At 40.9% G+C, this 20,139-nt stretch overlaps 1 protein-coding gene across 1 annotated transcript; it reads left to right on the top strand.

The window, feature by feature from the left end:
- The first annotated feature begins 265 nt into the window (after positions 1–265).
- On the top strand, positions 266–19,427 carry gabrg1 (gamma-aminobutyric acid type A receptor subunit gamma1). Its single transcript, XM_074661062.1, has 9 exons — positions 266–556; positions 7,637–7,797; positions 7,931–7,998; positions 10,003–10,223; positions 10,529–10,611; positions 12,200–12,337; positions 13,306–13,458; positions 13,604–13,806; positions 16,611–19,427. Exons 1-9 carry the CDS (start codon positions 480–482, stop codon positions 16,887–16,889), a joined length of 1,383 nt encoding a protein of 460 aa, XP_074517163.1. The 5' UTR covers positions 266–479; the 3' UTR covers positions 16,890–19,427.
- The last annotated feature ends 712 nt before the right edge of the window (positions 19,428–20,139 follow it).

Here is a 20,139-nt window from a genome sequence, read left to right as displayed (position 1 = left end):
TAAGTTCTGCGTATTTGCAAATCGCCCTTTGTTTTTTGTGGATGTGACTACGCAACACAAATACATGTTTGTGGATAGTTAAATATTTGGAAATCATGGCTTCACATTTGTGGATTGTCTTCTGAGGATTACAACTAATAAAGTCCAATAAAAACTTCCATATAAATCCATATTGTTCAGCAACCAGCACCAGTGAGAGTAGCGTGTGTCAGAGCAGCCTGTAGCCCTGATATACTGCAGATGGACTAGAGAGCAGACTCAGCTCCTCGGCAGCAGCAGCACTCTGCCTCATCTTCCTCCTCCTCCTCCTCACACCATGGACGCATCTCTCACATCATCATCCTCCCGTCGCAACAATTAATGCTCATCGGCTGATTTAAAGACGCGAGCTGACGAGAGAAAACTCCGATTTCCTCTGGAGGATTTTAGTTGTTTTTTCATCTCCGTGGCCACCGTTGTGTCCAGCTGTGGAGGACAAGATGAGGCGGCTTTTTGTCAGAGCTGTGCAGCACGGAGCGATGAACCCCTGGCTGCTTCTGTCTCTCCTCGGAATCTGGTAAGTGATGTGAGCGGGGATCATGTTCTTCATCATGATGAAGAGAGGGAGGTTTATCAGGAGGGCACTGGTTGCAGATGTTGCAGATGTTGTCGCCTTTGCCCTCCACAGCTGCGTGTCCGGATGGTGTAGGTTATCCTACCTGTGTTCACAGTGGAGCTAGCTGCTCATTGTGTGGAGCTGATGGGGCCTTAGATGATGATTAAAATAAACCAACCTTGAGCCATAGCTATGTCTGCATTCTCCTCATCAGTGACATTTATAGATTGTATTTGGGTGGCTTTATTCCACCTCCATCTGAGGGTCTGTCATATAGAGCTGTAGGGTGTCATGTGGTCTATTGATGGACGGATGATGGATGAGTTTGTTCCTTAGTTGGAAGACATCACTTACATCAACCCCAGAGGACACCTCTGCCAGCTGCTTCACAGAGGTGTAACTTGTTTCCTGGTGAGGACAGGAAAAATGTGAAAATGTTATAGTAGAAGCTGCTGATCATAGCATATTCTCAGACACTCTTCTCTGAGGTAATGTAATCCACCCAACAAAGTAAGATTTGGAGGCTGAATGGAATGCTATAAACCTCAAATTAAAACAACAACAAATTAGATTGTTAATATTGCCTATTTCAAAATAGAATTGCAAAACAAGTTTTACATTTTTCTATTATTATTATTATTCCAATTACCATATGGGTTGACTTTTGTGTCTTTATTATGCAATCAAACTGAATAAGTTTTAGAAAAAAAATTCCACACTACATTAAAAAAATTGATTTGAGAGCAAGACTAACGACACTGCAATCAAAAAAGGTTTATTGCAAGTAGGGTTGTTAATAATTAACCGTTTAACCAACATTAAGCATTTTAACCAATTAAAGCTGCAGTAGGCAATATATTTTTGTCATCATTGGGCAAAAATTCCATAATAACCTTTCAGCATATTGTAATTCAAGTGTTCTGAGAGATAACTAGACTTCTGCACCTCCTCATGGCTCTGTTTTCAGCCTTTAGAAAATCTAGCCCGTGACGGGAGACTTTGTCCAATCACAGGTAATTTCATTGAGAGAGTGTTCCTATTGGCTGTGCTGCAGTCATGTGACCGGAACTTGGCGTTCCTTCACCAGATTTCACAATGGCGGTGGCGTCACAAACCTTCTCATTTTACAGCTAAACTGTGCACTACAAGATGATTCAGAAAACATTTGAGGCGAGAAATAGGCATTAACGTAACATAATATTGATTCATATTTGATCAGCGCTGCCTAGTTTGACCGTTTGGTCGGAGTTCACGAGTGATTGACAGCCGGCTCTCACAGACAGCAGATGGACAGCAGACTTCAGATCAGCTCTCACTGCTTGTTTTCCTCCGCACTGTGAAATCTTGCAGATGCCGTTAGGAGCACCGGCGGACACAGAGGAACTTGATTTTTTTCAGGTAACCTGTTTTAATGTACTACTGTCACGATATAGCGACCGTTTTATAAAAATAACTTTTTTTAATCATATTTGCTCCAATCTCACCTACTTCAGCTTTGAAAGGGTTAAAAGAAATGTTAATAACCAATTAAAAAGCTGAGAAAAACTTGTCACTTTGAGGGGAAAAGCTGGTCCATCTACAGAGAGTCGGAGCCGGAATTACAGATACAGGAAGTTGTAGCCTTGTAGCATTTATTCCCTGACAAATAAACTGTACACACACTGTCTGCTACAGCTACGTTCACAGCTATAACGCTCCCAGACGTTGAATTGAAGACAGTGAACGCAGCATACGCTCCCGTACGGGTGAACAGGGGACTCGGTTGTCTGTTGAGCTCCTACACTGCAGCTGGCGCACTGCTGCATGCGAGGCACAAATCTTGACGGTTAATGGTTAATAATCGGTCAACGAGGGCTGGTTATCGGTTAAGATTTTTTTAAAAATAGCATCCCGAGTTGCAAGTAAATAATACATTTATGATGAAAATGTATCAAAGTGAATCCAAAGTTTTTCCTGCTGTGGAGCTGAATCTCGTGGGCGGGACCTACGCTGAAAGATGTATCTCGATCATACTGATAGCTTGGCAACATCCACTGTTATAGAAATAAGAGAAGGAGTTTTGAAATCTGCATTGATTTTCACTGTTTGAGGTTTGATTGGTGCTAACTGACATTCTGACTGGAGAATTGGCGCCACCTACTGCTTATCTCGATGAACCAACTCCTAATAATCAGATCGCTGTAGTGGATGGAAACAAGCATATTGTTGGAAATAAAAGAAAAGAAATATAACTTGTTTTCCAGAATTGTTCTCCAGTAGGGGAGATCGGGGCACAACATAACACATTTAGGTCTTGGCTAAATAATAATAAAAAAAAAAATGGTTAGATTAAATAGATAGATAGATAGATAGATAGATAGATAGATAGATAGATAGATAGATAGATAGCTTTATTGATCCTGAGGGAAATTCAAGATTCCAGCATCACAGTTCCATAGTGCAAACATATTAGTAAAAAGGCACAAGTGAGTAGTACAAAGTACATATAAAAATCATATCAGATATAAAAAATGCCAGGAGATGAAGAAAACTGTTAAAAATGAATATAGTGCAGAATAAGAACCGAGATACGGGACTATTAAAAATATGATTATGGTGCAAAAAGTGATTTAGTGCTGGATAAGAAGATTTAAAGACCAGGGGATTAAGAAATGTCAAATATTGATTATAATGCAGGATAAGAACTGAGGTAGAGAGTTTAAAAAAAAAAATAGACTACTTTGCAGAATAAGCTGTACATTGTTTGAATACAGTAAAACAAGTCAATAAAGTTGCAGAGTAGAGCTGTTTGTGGTGTGCAGAATTAAAAAGTCTATGAAAGTGCACTGTGTGCATTAACCGTCCTGCCGACCGTCCTCCTTTGTCCCCCTCCTCCTCCCTAGAGAGGTGTTGTACAGTTTGATTGCTCGGGGGACAAAGGATTTCCACTTGGGGAGCAGCAGCCTGCCGCTGAACGAGCGCCTCTGTTTGGTGATGACGGCGTGCAGAGGATGGCTGGTGTTGTCCATTATGGCCAGCAGTCTGTTGAGTGGTCTTTCCTCTAACTTAATTAATTGATTAAAATAACATTGTAAAAGTGGTACAAGTTCTTAGAACATTATGATAGAAGTATATCATGGTCATCCCCATGCTCTATTATCTATTATGTCTCATAAATTGATGCAATTTTTGGGTTAATAACATTTGTTACACAGATTTGGTGCTAAATTGAACCATTTTTTACCACTCGAGAATTGATAAGTGATCAGTAGTCTAGAGGAACACCTTAGAAAAAGCCATGTTGGGATTTGGTATGAAAACTTTTGACATTTTTAAAATTGGATGGCAAGCACTTCTGCTTTGGAAACTGCTCAGAAACCCCCTTATTGTCAATATACATAAAGCCAAACACCCTCTGAATGCTCTAGGTCTCTAGTTTGTGGCTGTAATGTTTCATGAGGCTGTGATTGTCCTAGAGGTCACCACAGGTCATTTTATACAGTGAGGTCAAGTTTAAAAAAAAATGGTCTCAATACAATGAAATGGCTACTATGGGAACTAAGATCATCACACATGAATACAGTTGGGCTCATTGGATCCACACGAGTGTTAACTTTACAGTGATACTGGATTCATGCCAAGACTGTTTAGGGACCCCAGTATGCAGAAATATTCAAACAAACCATTTTTAGAATAGTTGGAAAAAACACATTTATTCGTTTTTTGCCCAAAACTGCATGTGATTATCATAAAGTGTGTGAGGGTCACTTGCCACTCAGCGGGCTGGTAGGGGTTAATTATCTCTGAGGAGAGGCAGCTGTGGAGCTTAATTGTCCCTGATGAGGATCAGGTGGTTGAAGCCTATATCTACACTTGGTTTCAGTGCTCAGGTGCTGACTCATTGTCTGTTTGTCAGAGGGTGCTGTCCTGTTTTTGCTGTTTCTGTGTAGGGGTGTGTGAATCCGCAGAAGTACCATGTGAACCTGTAGGATTCACTCATCATTTATGTTCTTCTCAGAGCTGGAGTCTCTTAGAGTGGGTTAGGTCTGTGTGGCCTGCCTTCGCTGGTTCCTTTGTTACCTCCGCCAAGCACGTAGGCCTAGGAAGGAGGTTATGTTTTCACCGACGTTGGTTTGTTTGTTTGTTTGTCTGTCTGTTAGCAGGATTACTCCAAAAGTCCGCCATATGGATTTGAATTTTAGAGGGGTGGGGGTGTGGCACAATGAACAATCCATTAGATTTTGGGGGCGATCCTGATCATGATCCGGATTCAGGAATATTTTTAAGAATTGCGATCAGCCTGAGCATTGAAACCACAGGGTATAACACATGCGCAGTGTAACTGATGACACTTTGATGACGCGTGACCCCGCCTCCTTCCTCCTTCTGAGTGCAGAGAGACATGTGTGTGGATGTGTGTGCGGGAGCTGTTGGCAGTCCACGGTGAGAAAGAACAAAGCGGTATATGACTGGATGAGTGACAACGTAGTGTAACGTTATACAGACATAACAAGGCTGCTGAATGAGAGAGGCATCCGCCTATACGTTGCACGGAAACACACCGTGTTAATAACAAGCCGACCACCTCACGGTACCGCCAGCTGTGAGCTGTTTTTAAAGTCACGTGTTGGTGGAGGTCTGCGCTCTCCGAGTGCAATTCTAGTTACCTTTATGTTCTAGTCAGCTGCTCGGCAGTGGTGTTTTAGTCTTTTCAAGATATAGAGTGTAGGGAGCCTTCCTTTTAGGCCCGTTTTCATTAATTGCTTGCGATTTGGTGTTATCCTTCGGGATTAACTTTTAGATTCTCCTGGTCTGCAATTGCATCCCGCTCCCCGTTTCCCTGACAAAGTGGGCATGTCTGTGTGGCCCGGGCCCAACAGCCAATGGCAAGGCCGCAACTTAGAATACCAGTTAGATTTAACAATGAATGTTTTTGCTTAGAGCCGACAACGCCACCTAGGAAATACTTAGAGCCTAGGACTCTGATAAATTCAGGTTCTTTTAAAATCAGGTAAGCAGAGTTAAAAACCAGGCAGAAGTCCAAAATCAAATTAAAACCAGATTTATTACAATTAAAATAACATGGGTCTAAAAGGAATGATTAATCTAAAAGCTAAAAGGAATAAAATGCTACTAGCAGCAAGGTTAAAACCCTATAAAAAGTCCAGTCCAATCCAGTGATCTAGTCCAATCCTGCTCTTTAATCCAGTCCAGTCCAATCCAGCGATCCTCCCGTGTCCGCGTTTTAGCTCCTCCCGTGCTCCTACCACGCTGCTGCCCGTCTCGGCCGTCTCTCCGGCACCGTCCGAAACTGTGAAATAACAGAGACCAGGACCAGTAGTCTGTTCTCCACTACTTGGCTATCACAACTCCAGCTAAAAGCTATCCTGGCCTATTTCAGTGTGTCCGCCACGTAAATGTACCAAAGGGTACTTACGTTTTCTGAGTGAATCTGCGTTGGCGGACACGGTCTGCTGCATGTAGTCTCACAGGAACTCTCAGGTCACTGGGCTGGTAGGTAGTAGTCAGGAGAGCCGTTCTGCTGCACTGCTGTCCCTGGACTGTCTCTGACTGAAGATCTTCCCCGCTGCGAGCCGCTCTCTCCTTTTTGTCCTCTCCACCTGTGCTGCATCCTGCTAATTGCAGGCGCTCCGCCACACCTGTCGCTCCTCTCCTAATCAGTCTCTTTGATTGGGGGTGTGGCTGTCCACGGGTCTAGTTCATGAAACCTTAAAAAACACTTCAATCTACATATTAAAAGCAACCCAAACAACCAACATGCAGGATAAAACATACAAAATAGAATAAAAACAACCATAAAACATGCAAAATAGAATAAAAACAACCATAAAACATAAATCATGCACAAGTCATTTTTGACCCTGTCACATCTGTAAAGGGGAAAAGACACGTGGGTACCCATAGAACCCATTTTCATTCAGTTATCTTGAAGTCAGAGGTCAAGGGACCCCTTTGAAAATGCCAGTTTTTCCTTGCTAAAATGTACCCTAACTTTGCTAGAACATGGTGGACATGGTTGTTACCAATATCCCTTAGGTTTTCTAGTTTCATATATCTGTACCTTCACTCTAGCCACTGAAATACAGTGAAGTCGGTCGGAATTGCCCATGGTCTCGTGGGTCTCATAGAACTAGGGTTACAATATCGTAACCTTCGTTGTAACTCACACAGGCTCCGCCCTCTACTGGACTCTATGGTTACACTGGGTGGAGCCCGATAGATGTACGCCCTGTCGTGACACCATCTCGACTAGGGATGCAAATTTTTCCTCTAACTGATAAACGACCCTCGTTAACCGATTATTAACCGTTAACTGACAAGATTAGTTCGTCTCACGCGTCTCAGTAGCTTACTGTTACTGTTGTCACCGATTACTGTTACTTACGGAGGGTTACTGTAGCAGCCATGACGCTGCGTGTGTTGTCCCAGTAAGTCTCCACCGTATCATTTAGTTTAGCTGCACGGCTGTCAGCTGTGTGTCTGCCTGGCATAACGTAATGCTATCAAGTGTCTGACAGACCGTTTGTGTGTTTGTGCTACTTTCACAGCTATAGCGTTGCTGGTGGCTTTGTGCTCACCGTTGTCACACACATAGGGTCTGTCAGCGCGGCGTAACGTTAGCAAGTGGCGGCGGTGATCGTCGGAGTGTCGGGAGGCGCTTTCAAACAGCAGGTGTTTGCAACTGGCAGCTCTCTTTTAATATTAGACGATATAAATATTACACATACCTACCATATTTACAGCCCCCCCACCCCAGAAAATAAATCCAACGTCCCTGCTTACAGAGCTTTAATTTCTTCCTGCATGCAGGAATCAGTTGGACCATGACGTGGTCCGAGTGTCCTCCAGGGCAGCATGAGGGACAGCGTGATAGGCACCGCTGATTGCATTGTAACATTGATCCAAAACGTTCTCCTCTCTGATCGGGCTTTTAATTAACTGTCTATTTTGGGAGTTCATGGCTGGGATTACTTCATCGATTATATGCAAATACTGTCCATGTTTGCTTCTTACAATGTTTCCCTTTTTTCCGCTCCACAGTGCAGCATTCGGACCCAGTACACAGGAAGACGAGGACTACGAAGACGTGCCCATAAATAAGACGTGGGTCTTATCGCCGAAAGTCTACGAAAGCGATGTGACTATGATCCTAAACAAACTTCTGGAGGGCTATGACAACAAACTGCGGCCCGACATCGGAGGCAAGTCCAGTTTATCCTCTGTTTTTATCTTTAGGTTGATAAGACAGACAGCATCTTTTTGGACATCTGCCGACAAACATGCAAAAGTTGATACTGTCTATGTCAGTGCAGTGTGTCTTGGGTTATGTTTCAGTGAGGCCGACAGTGATTGAAGCAGCTGTGTATATCAACAGCATTGGACCAGTGGACCCCATCAACATGGTGAGACTGCTTCCTCTGATTTCCCTTTGCATTGTCTCTGCTGATATAATGGATAATGGATGGTAAATAACCAACACGTACAAGTAGGCATGGGCGATATTGCTTATAAATAATATCTCAATATTTTTAGGCTGTATTGCAATATACAATATATATTTCCATATTTTCTCAAACATAACTGTTTAACCCTTTGATGTATTTGATCATTCCAACATTATCATTCTAGCAAACTAATTTAAACATTCAATTTAAAATGTATTCTTATCGAGTTTGACTAATTATTCACACAATTGAAATTGAATTTTTCAACAATATTTGTTTTATTTCTGTGTGTATTATTGACAGACTGATTGACTCATTGGATTCATGTGAAATTGCTCATTCACCGGAAGATCACTTTTATTTTGAAGTCACTTCTTGGTCACTTTTATTTTGAATCCAGTTCTTACATGCTCTTACTATAATGCCTAGTATATACACATACCATAAAAACAACTTGGGGGGGGGGGGCTAGTTTGTCCATCTTTGTTGAAGTGGAGGATGGCATCTTCCATCACTATTCTATTAGGATTCATCCTCTGGTTAGCATGGATGTCTGTACAAAAATGAATGGCAATCCATCCTATAGTTCAACGCAAAAGTTGATTCTTTCAATGTTCCTTGTCAATGGTATTTTAACACAAGACCAAATCTTAACTCAATGTCCACACAGTACTTTTTTTAAGAACTTTCGGTCTCCATATATTGAGGCCCCATTAAAAGTGCCAGACAAAGCTAGTAAGTAGGCACTGATTTTAGATTTAATGTGTTAAATTATGGAGCCACATGTGGCTCTTTAGCCCCTCTCCAGTGGTTCTCTGTGGATCTTTAAAAATGGAAATGAATAACTGTTTTTTGTTTACATTTTCATTTTTATTTATCATTGTTGTAGGTCTAATGTACGACGGAGTATTAGTGCCAAATTGAGGGGAAAAAAAATTATCTGAGATTTCGAGAGTATAAAGTCCTAATATAATGATAACAAAGTCATAGGTTTAAGAGAAAAAACATTGTAATATTATGATAATAAAGTCATAATTTAAGAGAAAAAAAGTCGTAGTATTATGAAAATAAAGTAGTAATTTTACGTGTTTTCTTTTTTTCTCGTAAAGTTATGACTTTATTCTTGTAATATTACGACTTTTTTTCTCGTAAAGTTATGACTTTATTCTCGTAATATTATGACTTTTTTTCTCGTTAAGTTATGACTTTATTCTTGTAATATTACGACTTATTTTTCTCGTTAAATTATGACTTTATTCTCGTAATATTACGAAATTTTTTCTCGTAAAATTATGATTTTATTCTCGGAATATTACGACTTTTTTTTCTTGTTAAGTTATGGCTTTATTCTCATAACTTTACGACTTTTTTTCTCCTAAAGTTCTGATTTTATTCTTGTAATGCTACTACTTTTTTCTCGTAATATTATGACTTAATCCCGGGACATCCTTTTTTTTTTTCCCTCAATGTAGCCCTAATACTCCGTAGTACATTTGCACTTTGGCCCTCACTGCATTAGACTTATATACTATATACTTACACTATAAACTGTGTTACCTTCATCACAATGCTCAAATGTTTTGCAACTCCAGACAGATTTTTTTTTGTGCCTAAAATGGCTCTTATGATAGTAAAGGTTGCTGACCCCTGGGTTAGGGTAAAGGTCAGGAGATCGCCAGAGTCATTATTTACATACATATAAGATATTTTACTGACCACATATGCATTTTTACCTGATGATGGTGCTACATGAAAAGTCAGGGGATCACTAATTACAATTCATGCTGAAGGAAAAATCAATGTCTACAATAAATTCCATAACAATCCATCCAATCCAATAATAAACTCCCTATTCGCTCTGGGAATTCTTAAGGTAACTGTTTGGATATCTTCTTGTATATTGTTTTTTTTATTATTTCTTCAACTGGCTGTACTTGCATGTTCTACCTAACTCTGTTACAGGAATACACCATTGACATCTTCTTTGCCCAGACATGGTATGACAGCCGACTGAAGTTCAACAGCTCGATGAAGCTGCTCATGCTCAACAGTAACATGGTAGGCAAAATCTGGATTCCCGACACATTCTTCAGGAATTCCCGCAAATCAGACGCCCACTGGATCACCACTCCCAACCGCCTCCTGAGGCTGTGGAGCAATGGTAGAGTCATGTACACGCTGAGGTAGGACGCTCATGCAGCCAGTGTGCTAATCTTTTTGGTAGCCATTTTTTTATGTTGAACTATCAACTCTTCAACAATCTTTGTTTGTTTGTGCAGCTTTAGTGTGTGCATCTGTATTTTTTTTATCATGTTGGTCTGTTCTTGGTCTTAATGTCTTTAGGTTTCAGGGGTTGTTTTCTGCATTTGTTGGTGTAATTACAGAGAAAACATGATTTACTATGTTCAGTCACACTTGGGAGGGAAAACAACAACACTGAGACTTTTGTCTTATCGCTTTTTCTCTGTCACAATTCTGTTTTTGTCAGGTTGACTATTAATGCGGAGTGTTACCTTAAGCTGCATAACTTTCCAATGGATGAACATTCGTGTCCACTGGAGTTTTCAAGCTGTAGGTGGTCAAACATTTCCCCTTCCCATTTTTGAACCCACCATCTCGACTTCAAACTTCCGTAACTTGCAGAGGAGCTTCTGTGTGGGCTTCTAGCATTGTGGTTAAGCCCGTGTTCCTTCTCCTTGCCAAAAGGACCATCTGCTTGAGGCTGCCCTCTCTAAGCCTGTACCAATCTATCATCTGCTCCACCAGCGGAGAGAGGAGGTCACCCAGTTCCATTTTTCTCTGACAGACCTAATGAATTAAGCAACTTCTCCCAGTCTGATTCATGCTGTCTGTCATCCTTCATTTGTCTCTTGCATTGTGCTTTAGCCTCTCATATCTTGCCATGATCTTAATAAATGCAAACACCATTCCATGGAGTTGAGAAAAAATGTCAGGACCAGTGCAGTCACACTAAATGTCATCAAATGAGCTCAAACCAGTCGTAATTTCATCAACAAAATATTACTGAACAATTAAACAGACCTTGCCTAAAAAAACAACAATTTGTTAAAATGACCCCAAAAAAATACATTTTGCTTCTATACAAGCATCCTCTGGCAGTTGTGCAAATGATGCTCTCTCAGTAGCAGTGACGTAAGTAGCTTGACATTGTTATATCAACACAGAATCTTTAAAAGATGGAGGGTTGTGACTGTAACACCAGACACCTTGGACTATGTCCTGTTGTCTACAGTCGTGTCTAAAAGGTAACCCCCAAGCTGCGAAAATGTGCAAAAACTCTCGCAAGACTCACTGCCCGATGACTTATGCTAACCTTAATCATTCAAGGTCAATGCCTACCCTTAACCATTCAAGGTCAATGCCTACCCTTAACCATTCAAGGTCAATGCCTAACCTTTAACCATTCAAGGTCAATGCCTAACCTCAGCCATTCAAGGTCAATGCCTAACCTTTAACCATTCAAGGTCAATGCCTAACCTCAACCATTCAAGGTCAATGCCTAACCTTTAACCATTCAAGGTCAATGCCTTACCTTAACCTTAACCATAGAGGTGGCATATCAGAAAACTTTCATGAGAAACGTACAGGTCATTATGCAACATATTGTGTAGTTTAGGTAGTTTGAGGACTTGTTGGCCTGAAAATGCTTGTTTCAATGAGAACTCGGAGTATGAGCCTTCTTTTTGTAAAATAATCAAATTTTCATGCACTACAAGCTCAGGTTAAATAGAATACTGTGAATCATCACTACAGATGTGTTAATGACTAAGGAAATGTCTTTCCTCTCTCAATGTTGGTGTATTTATGTCAGAGAGAGCAAGAGTAATTACTTCCACGCTGCCTGGGAGTAAGCACGAACTGCACAAACTGCCTGCTACTGACTATTGCAGGTATGCCTATTAAAACATGTGTACCTACCTACCGAACTGTAGTGAACAGACTGTTATATGCATTTGAAGACATCTTACTCATTTGAAGAGATTTCATGAGACTGGGCAGGTCAGTTCCATCTTGAATGCTCCACTTTGCCTTGCCATGGTGCAATTTTCCATTGTGATATACAGTACACTGAATGACAGATTTAAACGCATCAGTACGGCTTCTAATTAATATATTATGTGTCTGGGATGTTCTGTAGATGGTTATCCCAAAAATGAGATCATGTATCGGTGGCAGAGACGGGCAGTGGAGGTGGCAGACCAGCGGTACTGGAGGCTTTACCAATTTGCCTTCGTAGGGATGAGGAACTCCACTTTTGTGGCTCACACCCAGTCAGGTACGACATTATGGCCAAGTCCTCTTACATGTTGCGAGTCTCCAGTTTTACATGGACCACTGATATATTACAATAATATAGACTTTAGATTAGTTTTAGTGTAGAGTACGATTCAACATTATCACATAGATCAGGCTGTTCTCATACACCGTTCGTAGCTATACCTATGAAAAGTAAACGCACTGTAATTTGTATATATCCCAAAAAGCAATCCACATAACTGTGAACAAGGAAGTATAAAGAGCGGCAAACGCCACGTAGAGAGGACGTTCGGGTGTATAGGTGGGTCAAAAATCGTCGGATTTTTTATCCAGGAGACTGGTGTTCGTGTCCCGAGTGAAACCAGGAGTCATCGTTGATTTGTTTGTCATGCAACTTCCATACTTAAATTACGTCACTTCCGGTGTTATTTTGACCCAAACCAGGATCTTTTCCTGAACCTAACTAAGTAGTTTTTGTCACAACTTCCGTACTTAAGTTACGGCACTTCCGGTGTTGCATAACCACGTCCGGTGTGGCGTAACTTAACTATGATCTTTCCTAAACCTAACTAAGTAGTTTTCTTGCCTAAACCTAACCAAATCAACCTTTTCCTAAACCTAACTGTGGTTTTCTTGCCTAAACATACTGAATATGTTTCCTGTAAAGTTGAAAAATGAGGAATAACTTTTTGTAAGATATCACACGAACGGTTGTATGAGAATATGTTGCATAGATTATCCTATATGTCTTGTCTGTCTGTATATATATTTTATCAATCCGTACTTAAGTATACATTCATATTGAAATAACGTGTAATTAAAACCTCCCAATTTATACATGCAAACATATACATACTACTCCAATCATATAAATTTGGGAACCTTACATAAATACCAATCTGTGCCCGCCTTACCTAAACATCTCACTTCAACCCCTGGGCATATTAAGGTTTTATCTCTATATCTGTCTTATTGTTAAACTTTCAGGGGAATATGTAATCATGACGATCTTTTTCGACCTGAGTCGGAGAATGGGCTACTTCACCATCCAGACGTACATTCCCTGCAGTATGATCGTGGTCTTGTCCTGGGTCTCCTTCTGGATCAACAAGGATGCCGTCCCAGCCCGCACATCTCTAGGTTTGATACGTTCTTTCATAGTTCACAGTTAAACCGAGTCACCGCGCAAATATGCCTTGTTCTGTAAATCACTGTACATTGATCTTTGAAATATTAGTAAATGTAATGTAATGCATTCCATTTGTCTCTGTGACAATCCATTCAGGTATCACCACAGTGCTCACAATGACGACTCTAAGCACCATCTCCAGGAAGTCCCTGCCCAAGGTTTCTTATGTCACCGCCATGGACCTGTTCGTCTCTGTCTGCTTCATCTTCACCTTCGCTGCCCTCATGGAGTACGGCACTCTGCACTACTTCACCAGCAACAGACAGACTAAGAAGACTAAAGGCAACAATAACACACAGGTAACATTACACTCATTTTCTTTCTTATTCTTTCTTTTGAACCCACTGAATGTAACAGTAACATTCAATTTCAATTCAATTGAATTTATTTTTATATAGGGTCACATCATAACAGAAGTTATCTCGAGATACTTTCATATAGAGCAGGTCTATACTGTACTGTATAATTTACAGAGACTCGGCAAGAAAAAAAAATCCCTTTAACGTGTACAACAACAATAATAGAAATAGGACTAATAGAAATAATAAGTAGTGGTGGACATAATAGATTGATAATAGTTATAACAGTAATAATAGAAACAAAAAAAAAAAGAAATATGACTACTACTACTAATAATACAGCAGTGGATGTCAAGCAGGGTGAGATGAGAAAGCACAAAGACTCTGGGGAAGAAAGCAAGTAAGTAACATTCCTGAATGGGACATGAATGCATCCAGATGGAGAGGGAGAGGAGGGAGGAGCTCAGTTTATCATAGGAAGTCCCCCGGCAGTCTAGGTCTATAGCAGCAGAACTAGGGGCTGGTCCAAGGCAGCCCTGCGCCAGCCCTAACTATAAGCGATATCAAAGAGTAAAGTCTTAAGCCTATACCCTTAAATATGGAGAGGGTGTCTGCCTCCCGGACTGAAACTGGGAGCTGGTTCCACAGAAGAGGAGCTTGATAGCTGAAGGGCTCTTGCTCCCATACTACTTTTGTAGACTCTAGGAACCACAAGTAGCCCTGCATTCTAGGAGCGCAGTGCTCTAGTGGGGTAATAGGGTACTATGAGCTCTTTAAGATATGATGGTGGTATGATGGTATGAAGACAAATGCAGAGACAAGTCCTTTGTCTGATGCAATTTGAAGGTTGTTTGTAATTTCCACTAGTGCCTTCTCTGTGCTAAATCCTGACTGAAAATCCTCAAATAAATTATTGTTATGTAGAAATTCACAACTGATTTGCGATTGCTTTCTCAAGGATCTTAGAGAGAAAGGGAAGGTTGGATATAAAGTAGGTCTGTAGTTGGGATAAAACCGGTCATCCATTAATCCACATTAATTGTGAACCAGGAAGTATAAAGAGCGACAAACGCCGCATAGGGAGGAGGTCGGGGTTGATGGGGGGGTCAGAAAATGCCGGACATTCATCCAGGACACCGATGTTCGTACCCCGTGTGAGACCGTGTGACGTCAATATTGATTTATTTGTCACATACCACATAACTTCTGTACGTTATTTAAGTTATTTTAAGCCAAACCACGATCTTTTCCTAAACCTCACTAAGTAGTTTTATTTTGAAAAGACTGGAGCGGAACACGTGCTGGACACATGTTGCTGGACATTCATAGGAAACTGAACAAAAAATTAGGAAAATAACTTTTCGTAAGAAATCATATGAACCGTTGTATGAGGATACGTTGACCATTATCACGAAAGGAGGCAGAGGAATAGCTAAACATGTGACACACTGAGCAAGAGAGAGCAGGAGAGGGAGAGAGAAGCCATCCCTAGACCTCAGGGTCTTGTTTGCAAGTGATGGGACTATGGAACGTGAGATTGGCCGGAGAATTGGAGCAGGGGGGGGCGGAATTGCATCCGCTTTACCGCACCGTTGTGACGAAAAGAGAGCTGAGCCGGAAGGCAAAGCTCTCGATCTACCGGTCAATCTTCGTTCCTACTCTCACCTATGGTCATGAGGGCTGGGTCATGACCCAAAGAACTAGATCGCAGGTACAAGCGGCCGAAATGAGTTTCCTCAGGAGGGTGGCTGGTGTCTCCTTTAAGAGATAGGGTGAGAAGCTCAGTCATCGGTGAGGGACTCGGAGTAGAGCCGCTACTCTTTTGCGTTAAAAAGAGCCAGCTGAGGTGGTTCGGGCTTCTAGTAAGGATACCCCCCCCCGGGCGTCTCCCTATAAGGAGGTGTTCCAGGCACGACCAGCTGGGAGGAGGCCAAGGGGAAGACCCAGGACTAGGTGGAGAGATTATATCTCCACACTGGCCTGGGAACGTCTCGGGATTCAGAGCTGGTTAATGTGGCCCGGGAAAGGGAAGTTTGGGGTCCCCTGCTGGAGCTGTTGCTCCCGCAACCCAACCCCGGATAAACTGAATAAGACTGAATAAGTTTGTAAACAACTGTGGGATTAGCGAGAAAGTCACTAGAAGATAAGCAAAACTAGTGATACTACTGATAACTTTTCATCCTCAAGGTCTTAAGATGGTCCTGACCAAATTTCAAGTTGATCTGATTAAATCTGTAGGAGGAGTTTGTTACAGTACACGGCCTATAAAACGCTAATAATGGGCGAAAACCGCACAATAAATTCAAGATGGCTGGCTTCCTGTTGAGTTTTGGGCATACATCCAAGAGGCTTTTTTGTGCGTCTCCACATGTTACATCTGTCTGCCAAATTTCATACATGTAGGTGAAACCAGAGCGCGGGGCTCAGTTTTTTCAACTTTCTAGGGGGTGCTAGCGAGCCATTTTGCAACAGCCAAGCCCGAGACCCTTAAAATATCAAATTTGTCACTGCGTCTGATAAGTGTGCCAAGTTTAACAACTTTTTGAGCATGTCAAGGCACTCAAAAAGGCGATTCATTTGGGAGGAGAAAAATAATAATAAGAATCCTTAAAGTTTCAATAGGGCCTTCGCTGGCCCGACATTGTCGGTGCTCGGGCCCTAATACCAGGGTTGTGCTATAGCAGCTAAAGCCAGTAACACGGAAACGTTGGCAACCGTAAACGCGATAATATGCTTACCGCGGCACGTCACACCGTCACACCACAACATACTGAAAAATACACGTGTGTTTGCCTCCACAACAGAAATCATCCAGCATGGTGAATCTCCGACCCGGCACGTCCCTGCTGCAGATGAACAGCATCGTGCCCTACCACGAGGAGCCTGACTATGCTTACGAGTGTTTGGATGGAAAAGACTGCTCCAGCTTCTTCTGCTGCTTCGACGACTGCCGCTCAGGTGCCTGGCGCGAAAACAGGATGCATGTGCGGGTTTCCAAGATTGATTCTTACGCACGAATATTCTTCCCCACTGCTTTTGGCCTTTTCAATGTGGTTTATTGGATAGGTTATCTGTATCTATAAAAACCAGTACCTCAAAAAAAAGTACGACTGGAGTTTAACATGTGCAAGCATTTTGCAGTAGCAGTAGCAGTAGCAGTAGTACAATAGCTGTTCTGGTAGCATCAGAAATAATAGCTACTTAGCAAACAGGAAACTAAATTAAAATCTAAAGACAAATTATGAATTGACATTTCCTTGTTTATCCCCGCACTAGGTAGGATGCATGGCTAATGGCTGACGTCAGTCACATTGTCCCTCAATCTGCCGAACACCATGTTCCAGAGCAAGACAGGTCAACAGCTACTGGTTAATATGCCATTATGTACAGTATGGATTAGGGGTGTCATGATTTTGATTCTAAATCTGAAATCATTTACAAAGACGACACAGCATACCTTACCGGTAGCCTGCTGCTGCACTTTGAGACACTAGTCGGAGATGACGGAGAAACAACAGAACTGGAAAATCCTCCGGTTTACCCGAAGTCACCGGTGTGGCAACATTTTGCCTTCCCCCGTTAGTTATGTGAACAATGAACAAGTCGTTGGCAGAAAAACTAGAGTTTGTAGGCTGCAGAAATTCAGGTAAAGCAGCAACCAAAGAAAACAGTGAACTGTTTGGCGATTTCAGGAATAGAATCAAACTGTGACGTTAAAATCGAAAGTCAAATTGAATCGTGGATTTGGAGAATCGTGACACCCCTACTATGGTTATTCATTACCCCCTATGGATAATCTCTATTGATTATCTTATATTATTGACTTGACCTTTTCATCTAGCACCAAGATAAATATTCCTCTTGATATGACAAGGCATCTAAAAAGCTAAAAGGCTGAATTTCCATGAATTCTTTTCTGCCTTTTCTAACCCTAACCCTTTCACTGGTTAAAATGGCAAATGTTGTTTACTGCATCCCGAACTTGCAAATCATGGAATATAGACCTCATCAGATTTGATAACGATTTGAAAGGATTATGATACAATAAAGCTGATTTGATACTGGATTCAGATTTGTAAAAAATAATGCTGTCAAACCCTAAACTTACCCATAGCAGCTCTGACCCCAGAAATGTTTGCACAAGTAAAACTCCAGTCTCTACACACAGAGGAGATATTGCCATCAAACCTGAAAAAAAAAATAGCCCAAATGTTTGTTGACTGGTTGCCACCATGCTATTGATATTGTTGAGAACCAGAAAAGATGTGGTGCATTGCACTTTGTTGCTATAATGTGGAATTGAGGGTTATTGGTCTGTCTCTTAAAGGTATGGTCCCTGATTTTCTTAGAGTGGCCGGTAACTTTTATGATGGATGAGTTTCAAAAGTTACCTCTTTTTTTTCCAGAAATTTGTGGTTTCGGGGGCATTATTGGTCACTATGCCATAAGCAGGGAGCCTATCTTTGAATATATGAACAACTCCATTGTTCATAGGGTTCTATTTTTCTAGGCAACACCTCACAGAATAACGATTAGTGAGGTCAAACTGGGCCAGCCTCTGCTCAGAAGTTGCTGCATGGAATTAATTGTAACATCTGTCAACAGTGAATTGTTATGAACAATGATTTTTTTTTTTTTTTTTTTTTCAAGAAGCCAGATTTTATACTCTGATGAATCATACTTTACAAAAAGTGATGTAATTTTCATTGATGGACTGTTCAGGCAAAATATACTCAGACACTCCAATTCTGAATTTAAAACTTCCATCTCTAAATTGTAGATTTCCTTCCTGAACAGGGATGAGAATATGCTATACAGCTCATAAATTACTTGAATTTCCTTTTATATTATTCCTGTTGCATGTAAAAGGCTCCCTGTATGGACAACAAACGGAAACACAATAAATTAATACATAACTGAAATACAGTATATCCAGGAACATCTTCTTAGAATTACTCTACATTTTCAATATAGTGTGTGAATGGCAGCCAATATCATAAAGGAACAATCAACTACAATAGACTTAAAGCTGAATTTTTGCTTTCATTTGTTTTTCTTTTCAGCTACACACAATACAGTACACAATTTCTTCAGAAATGGCAGAGGTTCGTAAAGTTGACATGGTGTAGTTTGAATTATCTAGTTTCCTAGAGATGGAAATCATCAGCTTGAATCATTTTGTTCAGTTCAAAGATTCATAGTCACCTTTCAAATAATAATATATAATATATATATATATATAATAATAATAGGTCAACTAACACCTTTCTGCAACAGAGTTAACAGCATCATGATTGTTTCTATGGTTTACGATGGCTTTCAGTAAGCTAACCAGGAAGTAATAAACTGTATAACACAGCAGAGCATACAAACATTACAAAAAAATAAATAATCCAGCTCACAATTCATTGATCGCTTTGTCAAGGAGTTGTGGGTCAATAAAAAAATACATCAAAACAAGAATGAAAAAAAATTTAAAATGAAATTGACAAATCGAGAACAGAACTGGATGAAATGAACTCCAAGCTGGACTTTATTAGAGAATCAACCAAGAAGGAACAACATCGCTGTGGATGGAATAACAGATGAGAAAGGGGAGACTTAGGAGATATTAGAAAAAAGAAAAATCTGGATTTGGATGGTGGAAGAATGGAAATTGATTGTGCAGTTTCAGGAACAAGGCAGGCCTACCCACATCTGGATTTGAGGACAGACAATCCATCCTCTCAGCTACAAGAAAGCTGAAACATCTACATTAATGAGGACTTCTCAGATTTAGTAAAAAAAAAAAAAAAAAGGGACTTGATGCCACAATTGAGAGCTGCTCGAGAGAGTGGTGACTCTTGTGATATGATAAATTGGTGGTTAAGCCCAGAAGTCAACATGTAGCTAGTTGAGTGGACACATGTCTCAGTTGGTTATAGATTTTTTTCCTTTAGCTTTTTTTTTTTTTCTTTTACTTTGATTTCAGAAGGTTCATAAAACAAAATAACAAACTCAACCAAGGAAAGTGAGGATATAGTAGATTTGAACATTGCTCTGAGTGAAACTCACTTGGACTCATTTTAGGATGCAGAAGTGAGCATGAATAACTAGATGTGCACTCGGAGAGCGCAGACCTCCGCCAAGGCAGGTTTCATGTACGTCCCCTTCCCCCCCGTTATCATCCACATGTGTTTTGGTTTATGTTGAGATCAGCTGTACGTCGCGGAGCAGCATAACAGAGCAGCATAGCGGAGCATCATAAAATAACTTCAGTGGAAGTGGTCATAAACAAAATAAAACTCACTTAAAGCGTCGTCGTCACTCTTTGCAACAGTCACCAAGTGTGCC

The sequence above is a fragment of the Sebastes fasciatus genome, chromosome 15 (genome assembly GCF_043250625.1).
Source record: "Sebastes fasciatus isolate fSebFas1 chromosome 15, fSebFas1.pri, whole genome shotgun sequence".
Taxonomy (NCBI): domain Eukaryota; kingdom Metazoa; phylum Chordata; class Actinopteri; order Perciformes; family Sebastidae; genus Sebastes; species Sebastes fasciatus.
This window is presented reverse-complemented; position numbering and strand designations above follow the sequence as displayed.

Bases quoted from the DNA above. Each gene is read 5' to 3' on its own strand.
- gabrg1 (XM_074661062.1), top strand. From the start codon at position 480: ATGAGGCGGCTTTTTGTCAGAGCTGTGCAGCACGGAGCGATGAACCCC. The intron at 10,224-10,528 runs GTAGGACGCTCA...TGTTTTTGTCAG, and splicing joins AGAGTCATGTACACGCTGAG to GTTGACTATTAATGCGGAGT. The intron at 13,807-16,610 runs GTAACATTACAC...CCTCCACAACAG, and splicing joins AAGGCAACAATAACACACAG to AAATCATCCAGCATGGTGAA.